We start from the raw sequence: 14,368 nt of genomic DNA, 5'->3' as shown, positions 1-14,368 counted from the left end.
AGTACTAAGCAGTTGTTACAACCCTTGTTTGGGTATATTTATGAGGAAAGATATTTGGTAAATACTTTAAAACGTGTGTAGGTTGAAGTTTGGTGTAATTTTGAATAATTTGTCTTTAATTATCAATGGTCGACTTACCCGAAAAACTCCGTGCTGCTTCGGAACCAGTGTTCTTCCCGAAAATCATCTTAACGCCTAAAACTTTCTTCTTCATGCCTTAAAATCTCTAGCAATCTTCTTACTCTTTTTTGGTCTAACTCTCCCTAGTCTCACCCCTGAACTTATTATTTTTTTTTTCCCCTTTCCAAAATATATATATCTCCACATCCCCTCTCTGAGCTCCCTAAGAATTGTTCTGATCTCACGAGTCAGCAATGTAGGGGGAGGGAAGAAATAAACCTTGGGACCTATCACCTATTGCGAATAGAGACTACTAAAATATGAAATGTTATCTGAAGAAGACATTACGGTATTAGTATAGGGTAGTTTCCGTCGTTTTTCAAGGGGGTTGTCACAAATAAATTGATACTGTACCATGCACGGAGTGTTGAAGTGACAGTTAATGTGTTTATCGGATTCTGATTACACGAGGCAACGTGTCGCCCATCCTGCTATTTTTCCCACTGCTGCCCATAATCACCTTCTGCCCATAATCACCTTCTGCCCTCTTCGTTCTCAGGGTTCAAACATGCTCGTCACTTGCCCGCACACAGGAGAACAGCCTGACGTCACTGATTGACTAAACGCCTAGGTGGGATAATGTTACAGCTGCCGCCTCCCCTGGGGTGATGTTGATTGCATGGGCTAAACTGCTATGCGAACGCAGCTATCTCCGACGGAGCGATGAAGTCCTAAGTATAAAGGCTGTGTCAAAAGTAAAGGGCATCTTGAGGTACTGAATACTTCTTAAGGGCAAGAAAAAAAAAACTAAAAATGAAAATGTTTTTTCATAATACAATCGAAAGATGAAAAGGTCCAGTGTTTGATACACGTATGTTCATGGCTACATCTTCCTGCCATATAAATAAAAAATACCTTGTATAAATATAAAAAATTACTTTTTTCAAAAACAAGAGTGAATCTGCCATTTTAAGCACTCTTTTCATATTTAGCACCTCAAAATCTATAAAGTAAGCTTACTTTCATGCTCGTAACAAGATATGGCCCAAAATTTGTTGTTCAGTGTAATAGGTTTATAGTCAGTGAAAGGAACCTGAGGATGTGTGCAAGAGTGGGTTGAGCGGATAGCGGCAAGATCAGCACTTCCATTTTTCCAGAATGACCTGGGATCCCGAAAAATTGACTGACTGAACTCGCTGCAGAAGAGTAACTGGGAGTGAATACAGTTCAAGGTAGGATGAAAATATGAGAAATTCTTCCTTATGGCAGAAACTGCACTGAGAGAGTCTGTAAATTATAGGCAAGATGGAAAGATCAATAAATCATACTAAGAGCTAACTTTATGCCATACAGGTCAGCATTGAGGCCACTTCGTGCTATTCATAATGAGGCTTTAACTGTAAACAAAAGAAAAACTGCCGCAGCACCTACCATACTGTCAGACTTTGATCCATCAGTATATATTTTACAGGAATGGAAGTTCAGAGTACCGTAAGCTGAATGCAACTGTCTGATATTGCAGGTAGATAAAATATTCTTCCCCTACTAGTGAAAGTGTGTATAGTAAGATGCAGAAACGTACATCCAAGGTGGAACAAGTACAATTTTGTCATGAAAACCATTACTTAAATTGACATTCCAAGTCTGAACAAGCTCTTTAAACTTGTGTGAGGCAGATCATTCTCCATGTAGCTTACTATCATAGAAGGAATCCCATTAAGTATTATACAGACACTCCCAACTGGGATGCAATGGAATGAGTTTCTGGACCTTAGGTAGCATAAAGAAGCAGTAATGTTTTTCTATGAAAGTGTAATGGGAGATCATGTGCTTCTATATAAAGACTTGGGGTTGGAGAAGTCCTGAAAGTTCCCAAGATAGTCCTTGAAGTGCTGTGCTGGATGACATCTGGCTGCTGTAAAGTTTTAGTGGAACTTGTGATCACAAAAGTGTTTCTTGCAGACATACCTCTGTGGAGTAGAATTCAGGAAATAAATTCCTTACTTAGGGCGTCGGAATGTCTGCTTAGTCCTCTGCAGTTCCACTGTATGATATTGTGCATTATTTAGGTTTAGCTGTGGAAGAGGTTCTTCTAACTATTTTTTTGTAAGTGGAGCATTTCTTCCTATCTTTTTTTAGGGAAGTGGAGTTTCCAGTATCCATAATGTCGTTCACATGAAGTTTTAGTACAGATCCGTCATTATCTAAATGTTAATCCGCTTCCATGCTGTCGGTGGGTGATGCAGTTTTTTACAGTCTTCAGCAGTATAATTTTTCAGTGTTATGTAAAACTGTTTCAGTTAGGATGCTAATTGGAGCATCAGTGGCTTCTCCGGTTTTAATTTAAAGGATTTTTTTTTTTCAGTAGTTAATAGCTTAGCTTTAACGCAGTTAGTTTGAGAGGTATTCGACAGTATTGATACATCTGTTTGAGCTGCAGTTGAAAGATACCACCGAGTGTGGGTTGCTAAAAGTGACTAAGCATGCTCAACATAATTTGTCTCCGTGCCTCAGGGTATGCAACTTTATGTTCTATTTTGTATTGCTGAATTTTTTTCCAGTTTTCCATATTTCACATGATTTAGAAAGGGTGGAGTGGCTTCCTTTGCATTTGGGGTAAACAGGAGTTCAGGCTAAACAATCTGCTTGTGTAGACTCCTTGGAACAACAAACAGGACAACTGATGTCATCTCTACATGCTGCGAATGGCCATATTTCTGGCATTTAAAACAATGAAGAGGAATCAGAATATAAGGCTGAATTTGGCAGTTTAAAAGCCAGCTTTTACTTTGGATGGCAAATATGGAATGAGGTTTCCATCATTTTTAGTCATGATTCATTTGGCACTGTTACCTTTTGATTGCTGAGTTTCTAAATCAAGTAGGTCCCACTTTGTGATGACACCTTTAAATTTAAGGTATTCTGGGGAGTAATAGAAACTGGCAGCCCACCAAACGTTGTTATCTTTAACAGACGCTCAGAATGTTTTGAGGTGGCTGTTTCAATCAGATCTTGGATTGTGGTCGTTTTACAATTTTTGGTGATCCAGTGGCAGATGCAAAGTATTTTTGGATTTTGTGCAGGGCCGCTCAAAAGCATGGGAATGCATAATCAACACGTGGGTGGCAAATATCAAAAATATTTAAAACCAGCACTAGCCCCTTTGAATACATTTTATATCAATAGGAGCCCCTAACTACTTTGTTTTTCATGTTATGTCGATTGTTGCGTGTATACTTTGTACAGAATTTGTATTAAATGATTGTGGCGCCAAGTCGCAGACAATGTACTTGTGCGTTTGTGCAAGAGGATTCGGTTGGGACTAAAGTAAGAGAAACATAGACACGGCATATGAGAAGACAATATTATCATTTAGAAAAGCATTTCTGTCGCTAATCTTTTTATTAATTTAATAGTAGTAAATTTTTTTGATTAGCACAAATAATAAAGGTAAGCGTTTTTAACTCATTAAATGAAAGAGTCACAGTTAAAATTACTCAAATGTCTTAGAGCAAAATACACAAAATATTAATTTTTAAAATCATTAAAAATTATTGGATTAATTTTCCAGGTAAGATATTTTATGAGGAAAAAATTAAGTGGACCAGAATATAAAAAAAAAAACAGAAAAACAAGAAGAAACAAAAAAACAAGGAAGTATGTTAAAGTATTGCAAAAGTACAACTGTTGCACGTGAAGAAAGAGGTTATGAATCAGAGCAAATTTCTGATGATGATAAAGTAATAGGACAACCTATAGCGGAACAAGAAAATTATGCTTCTACTGGAGGTGAAAAATCAGAAGCAGTGGATGAAAACATTCCCATAGAAGCCATCAAGGATCCTGGTCGTTGGCCCAAAATTTTATTAAGAAAGTGGATAGACATGCTGAAAATGGACCTAAACAAGTTAATAATGTTTCATTAACTTTGAATGAAAAAGGACGATTTCCAAGCATATATTATACAAGGACATTAGCAAACAATGAAAGGGTAAATCATGACTGGTTAATATATTCAGTTTCAACAATTAGTGTATGTTGTTTTTGTTGTAAAATATTTGGAACTGCAAATATTCAATTATGTTCAACTGGCTTTTCCGATTGGAAGCATGCTAGTATTAATTTGCAGCCACATGAAATATCTTCTATTCATATTTATAATTACAATAAATACTTTACAATGAAGTCCATGGTTAACAAAACAAACAACTGTAAATAAAGAACAATGTTGCTTGTATGAACTAGAGAAAAATCAGTGGACTGAAATTTTGAAACAAATTTTTGCTGGGGTTCAATATTTACCTGGCCAGTCTTTTGCATTTCACAGTTCCTCAAGTGAATTTTATGTTCCCAAGCAATTGAAATGTTAGCTAAATTTTATCCATACACAATTGATCACCTTTCAAATATTTAAAAAATATTTATTAGCCATATGCCACATTATCTGGGAATGTAAACTTCAGAATGAAATTATTTCTTTAATTGCTGGCAAAATAAGGAAAGAAATATTAGGTAGGGCTGAAAGTAGCAAGTATTTCTCAATTATTCTAGATTGCACCCCTGACAGTAGCCATGTTGAACAATAACATTTATCATATGTTTTGTTGTATACTCCGGCAATGACGTAGAATAAGGGAACATTTTTTTGGGATTTCATCAAATTAATGACACAACAGGTAAGGGGTTATGTATGTGAGTATTAAATGATTTAATCCCAAAATATAACTTAAAATTAAATAACATGAGGGGTCAAGGTTATGACAGTGGTTCACATCTGGTGAGTATGGGCTTAGCACACCCAGGGTCCTGAGCTGGATATCATCATTCTTCTCTTCTCTTTTCTCAGGAATTTTTTTTGGCAGTTGCCTTCACACCAGCATAAGCCTCAGGCTTACTCACACCATATAGCTAATAATAATATGAGTGGAAAATATGATTCTCAGTCATAAATATGGAATGAAATCTGTAAAAATTACAACAGTTGTATATCCAAAATGAATGAAAATGTTTCCTTAAGTTTGATTATAACTTCATTTTTGAAAGTTGAAAAATTGAATTTTACATTTATTATTTTGAAGAGAAAATTTTTTCTCTTGGGTCAAAATTAAGAATAGTTTTCCTGGGACCTCCTAGTGAGTAGAAACAAAGTTTATCTCAGTGCTCTAAGTCAAACGATTTTTAAAATAGAACAGGGGAAAGTCGGGTGGAAGGACACTTCAAGGATAGGATTATATGTGGTTTTGTTTATCAGTTTCAGTAAAAATTATTTAAATTTGTGTCGCTGTGTTCATATTACTAGTAAACACTAAAGTTTTTTCCTTTTAAAAATGTGATGTAAAGGGGCACCAAATGCTTGCTGCACGCAGGCAGCCAAGGAGCCAGGAATGGCCCTAATTTTGTGATAACTTGATCACAAGTTGGTTGGATAGAGAGAATGTCATCAGAAAGGTTGATACATTGTGGCACTGTGCTTCTTTTCAAAGTCTTTTAGGTTCTTTAGATAGTATCAGTATTAGCACAGTAAGATCCCAGTATCCGCGGGAGATATGTTCCAAGACCTACTGTGGATGGCTGAAACCGCAGATATAAGCAAACACCTGCTGCCCCCATATATAACGTGATTTTCTTGTACATACATATGTATAATAAAGTTTAATTGATAAATTAAACACACAGTAAGACATTGCCAACATTACATACAGTAATAATAAAGTACAGCAGACTCTTGATTTACCAGGACACTTCAAGACTCCAAATTAAAAAAAAAAAAAAAAAAAAAACAACCAGAAATCATAAAATTTAAGTAAGAACTAGAATGGGTATAAACAGATATTTCGGAAGTCATAAATAAGCGACAAGAACCGGTGTTATAAGTCACCACTGGGAGATTAGTGTACCTATCTTGCAACCCCCGCTGTCTTTACGCCAGCGCTCAAAACAAAAAAAAAAAAAAGAGACCAAATGTTTAGTTTGATTTAGTGCATCATGTCATTGTTATGTTCTGTTGCACCACAAAAGGACAATTTTTGTTTTGTTATTTATGTCAGGGTGTCGGAATTTTTTTTTTGTTTAGAAATCACGAAAATGATGGGCAAGTGCAAGAGTTGTCAAATTAAACAAAAACTTGAAATTATTCAAAAGTTTGAAAACGGTCCATCTGTTAAATCTCTAAGGAACCATTATAATGTTGGTGACCAAATCATACGCAACATTATAAAAAATAAAGGGAAGCTATTCAATTTAAAATCAACATCGTAAAAAATAAAGAGAAGCATCGTATTGTAGATAACTTATTCCAGTAATTTATAACTCGCTGGCTAAAATAAGACTTCCTTCAATACAGTCTAAATATCTCCCCCCTTCCCCGTAACTTGAATTTATTTCTAGAATCATTTATACCTGTGAAAATTTCATCCTCATTCATTTTACTTTTGCCTCTCAGGGCCTTAACATTCAAGTTTCCTTTAAGGTGCCTAGTTTTCAAACTGTGCAACCCATATATTTGGCGCCTCCGTAGCCAGGTGGGAAGGAGCAGCAGTGCATAACACACGCTTCTTGATTAGACTGGGGTTCGATCCCGTCACCACCAAATACGGAAAGGTCAGGGAACGACCACCGTGTATTCCCGGAGCAATTATGGCCTTAGTTGCTAATGCTCCTAAAAACCAAAAACAACAACAACCCATATATTTAAAGTCTTTCCTATTATGGATGCCCTTTTTGCTGATCTCACCAGTGAGTTACCCATCTTTGGACCCTTTCTAGAAGCTTGATGTCTTTTTTTAGGTGCAGTCCCCATACCTGAACACGGTATTCCAAATGTGGTCCAATGATGTCCTTATCTCTACTAACAAATGTTAGATAAATCATTGATAGGACACCGTGTGCCTTCCTTGCAACCTGTATATAATGCTCAGAGAACTTCATGTCTGGCCATATCATAACTCCCAAGTCCCTTAGTTCAACTCCACCAAGTGTATAAGTTATTTTGCGGTTGCTGTTCCCCAGAGGTAAGACCTTGCATTTTGCTCAATTAAAAGCATAGCTGCCACTTTTCTGACCATCCCTGAAGTGTATCTAGGTCACTTCTTTAGAGTGACCTAGATACACTTCAGGGATTGCATTAAATGCTTTGCTGAAATCTAAATAAACAATGACAAAATTATTCCCTAAATCCAGCTCACGAGTGACCCTGTCAAAATAGCTAACCAGATTTGTTAAACATGATTTTCCCTTTACAAAACCATGCTGAGTAGCCTTCAAAATTCTATTTCTATCTAAATTATCCTGAATTCCACTCTTGATCAGTGTCTCCATGATTTTTCCATACTACTGAAGTTTGACTAACTGGCGTAATTTCCCTCTTAAAACTGTCTTTATTGTATTGGAGATACATTGGCACTTTCCAATCCAACAGAATCACACCAGAGTCCAGTGATGCTCTCATAATTAGCCTCAATGGTTCAATGCACTCACTTTCTACCTCCCTTAAGATTATAAGGTATATGCCATCAACCCCAGGAGCCTTACTGGCCTGTAGGCTCAAAAGTATTTTCATTAAATACATGTGAGCGTGAAATTTCAACATTGAACATAATTGATTTTTATTTTTTTTTTCAACTTCACTCCCATAATTTCTCATTGACGTAAAGGGTTTTTCTTCTGTGAATATCGATGCAAAGTAACTGTTGAGTTCACCTGCAACTTCAGCTTGGGTATGTAATACCCTATGTCCATTACGTAAGGGTCTGATCTGATTTGCCCTTCTCTTTGCATTTATATACGTGAAGAATTCCTTATCCCCACTCTTTGCTCTCTTTACCAGCCTATCCTTTTCTGTAGCAGTATTGCAGATTAATTTGTAGCTGTTATAGGCTTCAATGCTTTTTATTGCTCTGTAACTTAGTGTCATGATCAATGTCAGATGGTATGGTTCCTGAGTTTGAAGGCTCTAAAGGAGGAAAATTGTTTCATTACATGGTGGTTCCTTTTGGCCCTTGGAATTTATCTTTACCATGCAGGTTACCCACCCCTCCACAAGGTGGCAGGAGTAGTGAAACTTATGGCCAAGCACAGAAGTTAGTTCAGTTAGTAAAACTAATTAAAAAATTAAAGAAAAAGATACTTTCCTTCTTCTGGGCTCTCTCTCTCTCTTAGTGCCTTTAAGAAAATAGAGCCATGTAACAGAGAGAAAAAAAAATGAAGTTATAGGAGAGAAAAACGTTCTTTAAGCACACAAGAATTGCTTAGATATGACAACACTTGGCATCCAGGATCATGATGGTTTGTAGGCTCTCTCCACATATAGCAAATGGCATACACTTAATGACTATCACAAAACCATCCCTCCAATGTTGACCTGTAATTACTATAGCATAAATGAGGTGTGCACAATATTTCTCGATCACCCATGGAATTCTAAAAGAAGCTTTGTATGTACTGTAAACTTATTGAGAGAAATAAGTTTACTTTCCAATCCAACAGAATCACACCAGAGTCCTGTGATGCTCTCATAATTAGCCTCAATGGTTCAATGCACTCACTTTCTACCTCCCTTAAGATTATAGGGTATATGCCATCAACCCCAGGAGCCTTACTGGCCTGTAGGCTCAAAAGTATTTTCATTAACTACATGTGAGCATCTTCAGCATGCTTGAAGATGCTGAAGTAAATAGGGTTATACTTCAGCATCTTCAGACCCATTTGCTGGGGTTGCTGCCAGCTTGTGGCTTGAGTAAAATTTCAGCAGAGGGTCATCCTTAGTTAAAATAGTCTTAAATTTTATGACTAATTTTTTAACAAGGGGGGAGACCACAAGCTCACCACCCAAGTCCCCCCCTCCAGCACACCCTTGCCCATACAATGTCTACAAACATAGCAGAATGAGTCTGGAGTAAGTTACACCTTCATTTGGTATCCATAGTTGACATAATTTTATCCTGTAAGTTAAGGGAGAACTTTTTTTTTTTTAAATGTATACAGCAATATCCCGCATAGCACTGATAATAATTGATACTGAAACTGTTCTGTGTTATGCGAAACAGAGGGTTTACAAAGAAACCATGCTGATTGAGGTATAATTATAATGGTTTTAATTGAATGCATACTAGAAAAAAAAGTCTATAAACAAATTATAATAAATATATAAACAATTTTCTCTTGATAGCCAATTAAAAGGATTTGAAATAAAAAATATTGCAAAAATTTTATTAATGAAAAGGTAACATCCTGAGAGAAGAGAAAAAAGCTTTATTGTTTATTTAAGTATTTCAGTAATGAAGTCTGGTGAAGTCGTCTCTTCGTTTTCTCAGTGTACAAGTCTTTGTAGCATCGAATTCCATCTTGTAAATTTTGCCATATCTTGATGCTACGTTCAACGTTTGGATCTCCATTCATAATCGCATCGCAGGCGATGTCACTCCCCCCCCTCAGAAAAACTTTCTCCAATTCTTTTGTTAAGAATTGTTTTCCTCTTCTTCATATGCACTTTGCTCATCAATTTCAAGGAGAGTTGCATCATGTCAGTCAATGCAGTCATGTGCATTGGCAGTGTCCCAAGTTTCGAATCCCAAGTCTTTTCTGATCTTCACAATGTCTTCGGCAGTTGTCTGAACTTGTGATTCAAAACCAGTGAAATCATTTGCCAAACGGAATGCATGTTGTTGGCAATGATTTCTAGCCAAGATGCAGATATATTTTCGATTGTATTTAAAGGGGTAAAAATAAATTGTGAAATGAAAAGTTTGAAAAGCTATCGTGTCTCATCAGGATAGGATTAAGAATACTGAACACTGTTGTATGTTGCCACTGTCTGCCTGAGGAGAGCTATTAGCACATGTGCGACAGTAGAGTTGGCACCACAGCATATGTAGAGTACGTGTATAGGCTAGTGAATGAGTTTTAATATGTACAGTAAATTGAAAACCGTGTTATAGTGAAATCCATGCTGAATGAAATACGTACTAAATGAGGTATTGCTATATATACATATATATAAGCTAAATTAAAATAGGATATTTGGATTATAATATATATATATATATATAGTAAACCCTTGCTAATCCAGATTAATTGGGGGGGAGGTTCATCCGGATTAAGCAATAATCTGGATTAGTGAAGCAAAAGATAGCCCTAAAAGACAAAAACTTAGAACACAAATAAATGGAAAATTTAATGATATATGTAGTGCTAATGAAAATAAAAATATATCATTGCAGAGCCTTTATTTAAAAACTATAAAAAGACAATACATTTATCCGCTGATTGAAGACTCAGAAGTTATACTTGTTTTTGAACGTAATAATGCAGGTTTGAAGAAGCTGTCAAGTTTTGTCTGAACAGACTTCTGTTGCTGTTCTTTATTTAGGATCTCCCTCACAGTTCTTAGGTGTTCATAATACCCCTGCAATTTTTGATTTGTTGAAGAGTCCACATAATTGATTGCTGCATCAATGCCATGTCTTCTGGAACTAAGAAGATTCTTCTTAATTGTAGATTCTTGTAGTTCATTATCTGATTCTTCTTCCATAGCAGAATCCTTAATAACATCTGCAGCAATTTCTTCCTCTGTTAGAAGCTGAAATCCAGGATCTCCTCCTTCCAGTTCAAGCCAATCTTGGATGTTTTCTTGCATTATTTCAGTCTCTCCAGCTGCTCTCAACAACACAGTCTGAAAGTCCTCTGGCTCTAATCCCTCAAAGTCAATATCACCATCTGTATTTTGCAAGGGTTTTTTCCAGCCATTCACTAAAGTTTCCTTTTTAGTGTCCCTCCATTCACTAGCCCAGTTGAAAATAACAGACTTGATATTGTATGATTTGATATTTGACAGCGTTCTTCTTTCTCTTGTGTCTTTATCTTCATCCATCCTGTCTTCCAGCACTACCATCACCTCATCAAGGAACTTGCACTTGTAGAGCTTCTTGCAGGCCATAATGATGCCTTGGTCCATGGGCTGTATTAGGGCAGTTGTGTTTGGCAGCAAAGCTGAGCACTTTATTTTACCATCCTTACCAGACATATTTTCAATATCTGGATGTGCAGGGACATCGTTAAGGATTAAAAGTGCTTTAATCTGGTAATCTCAAAAATTTCAACACTTCAGGCATGAAGTGGTTATGAAACCAATTCTTTGTAATTTCTTGTGTGAACCAAGCATTTTGTGAGTTGTAGCAGTCTTTTAATGCCTTTGGATTCTTAGCTTTGCCGACTGCAACAGACTTTAGCCGATGAGTTCCATCTGCATTGGCACAAAGAAGTGCTGAAAACTTCTTGTTCTTTTCCTGCCTGGGTGTTGACTTCTGTGTATGAGAGGCTTGTGTACTTTCTGGTAGACCACACCAAAACAGTCCCGTTTCATCAGTGTTATATATTTGAGAATAACAAAGACCTTATTGTATTATAATTTCATTTAATTTTTTTCTAAATGGCTCAACACCTTCAACATTACCACTTAGGACTTCACCACAATTTTTTCTATTAGTGATGTTGTGCCTTTGTCTAAATCACCACAACTATTGTGAACTGCAATTAAAATTGTGTAACTTCAAATGCTTTGCAAACTTTTCTGCTGCTGCTTTTAGCTGAACACCACGCACGGCAATGCCATTTAATCATTGCTGTGAATACCACTTAAATACGGCTTCTTCCAGCAACACCTCCTTTGGCTTTTTAATGTCTATTTGATACACTGCTTTTATCACTCTCCACATTGAATTTTAAACCAAATGCATTTATAGATTATTTTTGTGTGTTAATATTTAACACGATCTGTTGGCCAATACCAAATTCTTTATCAATTTTTTTTCCAGCAACATCATTTTCAAGTTCTTCTATCACTTTGAGCTTGTTAATGATAGTTAAAGTAACGTTTTCTTTTTATTCTACTTTTCAATTCTTTAGAATCCACAATTATATAAAATATGTATATATGTTAACTTATGTACATATATACATATAAATAAGTATGCAAATGAAGCGATATAAGCAATAACATCCCTCCAACTCAGATAGTCAACAAAGATACTGAACGACATGCAAGACAATGTAATGTGTTCCATCTCTCTCTCTCTCTGCACAGTCAATCAGTGCACAGTCAGAGTGACTTGCCTGACTTCCTAAATCCTGTCTTTAAAAGTACTCAATTCTGAACTGAATTTTCCTATTTCGATCCGGATTAACTGTAACCAGATTAGCGAGGGTTTACTGTGCATTGAATTGCAAACAGTTTTATCCTCTGATTCCCATGAAAATTGCTTTTGTAACTTTCTTTCTTTTAGAAGATTGTAATGGAAGCATCACTTCTGGGCACATCTGCAAGTTATTTAGCACCACTGAAGCCATTTTCATAACAGAATTGAAAATCTTTCAGTCCTTTTCAGTAGATGCAATTCAACTGCATTTCCTGATTTTGCAGTTTTACTTGGATGAGAGTATCATACCAAATTACTAAAATTGCCAAAAATTTAAATCCTTTTTAGTTCTTTTGCTAAAGAGAAGAATTCTGACATAATTCGTTATTTCTGGCACAACGATTAGTAAATTACAGACTATGATACCAGATTGCTTTAAATTTACTCCACTTCACTTAAAATTTGTTTTATGGTGATAATAATATATAGCAAGTGTCCACTGTTGCTTTACCATATTTGTTTGTATCACACACTGGTATTGTTATTCACAGCAATACAAATACACCAAGCACTATGGAAAGTTTCAGGAACGTGGTCAGTTTATGTAGCTGTATAAGTGTCTGTTTTTTTGCAACATTTTTTGTTTAATGTAGCATAATATTATAAAATGTTTCCTTATTCATTCCCCAAACTGAATAAGGAAATATATAAGTAAGCTATAGAGGTCTAGCCAATTTACTAACATATATCACTGTCTACTACAACAACAATCACAGTGCTGTTACAGTATGAATCATAATTATTTATAGCACTTCATTTTCTTTTTTAAAACTGGCAGTCCAGGCAATTTCCTGTGTTGCCTCAACCTAAGACCAGCTATGCACTTGAAAAGATTAACAGGTATATGCCAGCTTCCAATCAGTCCATCCCTGTAAATTTGGGCTTTACCTATTGTTAACATAGTGGCAATTAAAAGTTCCCACTATGTTACCATATCTATTATTCCTTTGCATTTACATAGTTATAATTTAATTTAAAATTTTGTTTTCTGTTATGTAAATTGTAGTTATTGTTGGTTATGCCCTCAGGATATGGTCAAAATCTATGCCTTATAATAAAAATTGCCTTTTACACAAAGTATAAAAGAGACACAAAAGAGACATACAGTAAAATATGTCTCTTTTGCCGTAAATAACTTTGTTGTGTTCATGAATTTTGTTTTCTTCTATTCTCTGAAAAGTGTTCAAATTTAGTTAAGTTAACAGTAATTATTAGTTAAATGAAGCTAATCTGTTTTGAATTTTTATATTTTTAGAGTAACTATATGGGATTAACAGAACAGCAGCTCGAAGAAATGACCAAAGCAGATTTGGAACAAAAACTATCACGTTCTTATGAGATACTGATAGACTCAGGTGCACATTATGTTGTAGATTCTGTAAAAGATCTTCCTGCTGTTGTAGCAAACATTAATCAGAAACTTGCAATGGGAGAAACGCCTTAGTTTCATTTTATTGAATGATAAATTTTCATTTATCATTCAATTTCATTCCTAAACAATAATTTTGGTAAACTAAAAATGAGCAAAAAAGTTCATGCCATTTTATAGATTCTTATACACTTCAATCTATAACAGATAGAGAGAGAAAAATAAAATTTATGTCATGTATATGGAAATAAATATATTTCTCTTGCAGCATATATGTCACATTAGTATTATATTATTTTTAAAATTTACCACTGTTTTGTTTTTTAATTTTTTTTTTCTTTTAATAGAGGGCAATTATAAAGTCCTTTCCACTTTCAGAAATCAGTATACACTATAGGTCATATAAAAATATGTTTTGTATAGATGGGATTTTTTAAACAATGCAAAAAATTAGTTTTACCACTGTGAACACAAAACTGATGAATTTAGAAAAATTGACAGAGTTAAATTATTTTTCTAAATTTCTGACTACCAAATCTCCATCACTATTTTCTAATAAGCAATCAAGATGGGGCATTGGATAGTCCACAACTGCCTTTAAAATTTACAGTGGAATGCATCTTTAAACTCTAAAAGAGTTTAAGGGTAATCTCTGTAAACATGGTGTTTCAAATATCTTCGCAACCAA

At 35.3% G+C, this 14,368-nt stretch overlaps 1 protein-coding gene across 1 annotated transcript in view; it reads left to right on the top strand.

Annotated features, from left to right (window-relative positions):
• LOC150084553 (uncharacterized) overlaps window positions 1-13,787 on the top strand; it is a 150,541-nt gene extending 136,754 nt beyond the window's left edge. The window contains exon 7 of the mRNA XM_090375312.1: window positions 13,567-13,787. Within this exon, the coding sequence (XP_090231438.1) occupies window positions 13,567-13,755 (189 nt within the window). The 3' untranslated portion in view covers window positions 13,756-13,787. The remainder of the gene's footprint in view (window positions 1-13,566) is intronic.
• The last annotated feature ends 581 nt before the right edge of the window (window positions 13,788-14,368 follow it).

Source organism: Mastigoproctus giganteus, chromosome 6 (assembly GCF_048544385.1).
Source record: "Mastigoproctus giganteus isolate SK-2022 chromosome 6, ASM4854438v1, whole genome shotgun sequence".
NCBI classification, from domain to species: Eukaryota; Metazoa; Arthropoda; class Arachnida; order Uropygi; family Thelyphonidae; genus Mastigoproctus; species Mastigoproctus giganteus.
Note: the sequence above shows the minus strand (reverse complement) of the source record. Positions and strands in the feature narration are given on the sequence as shown.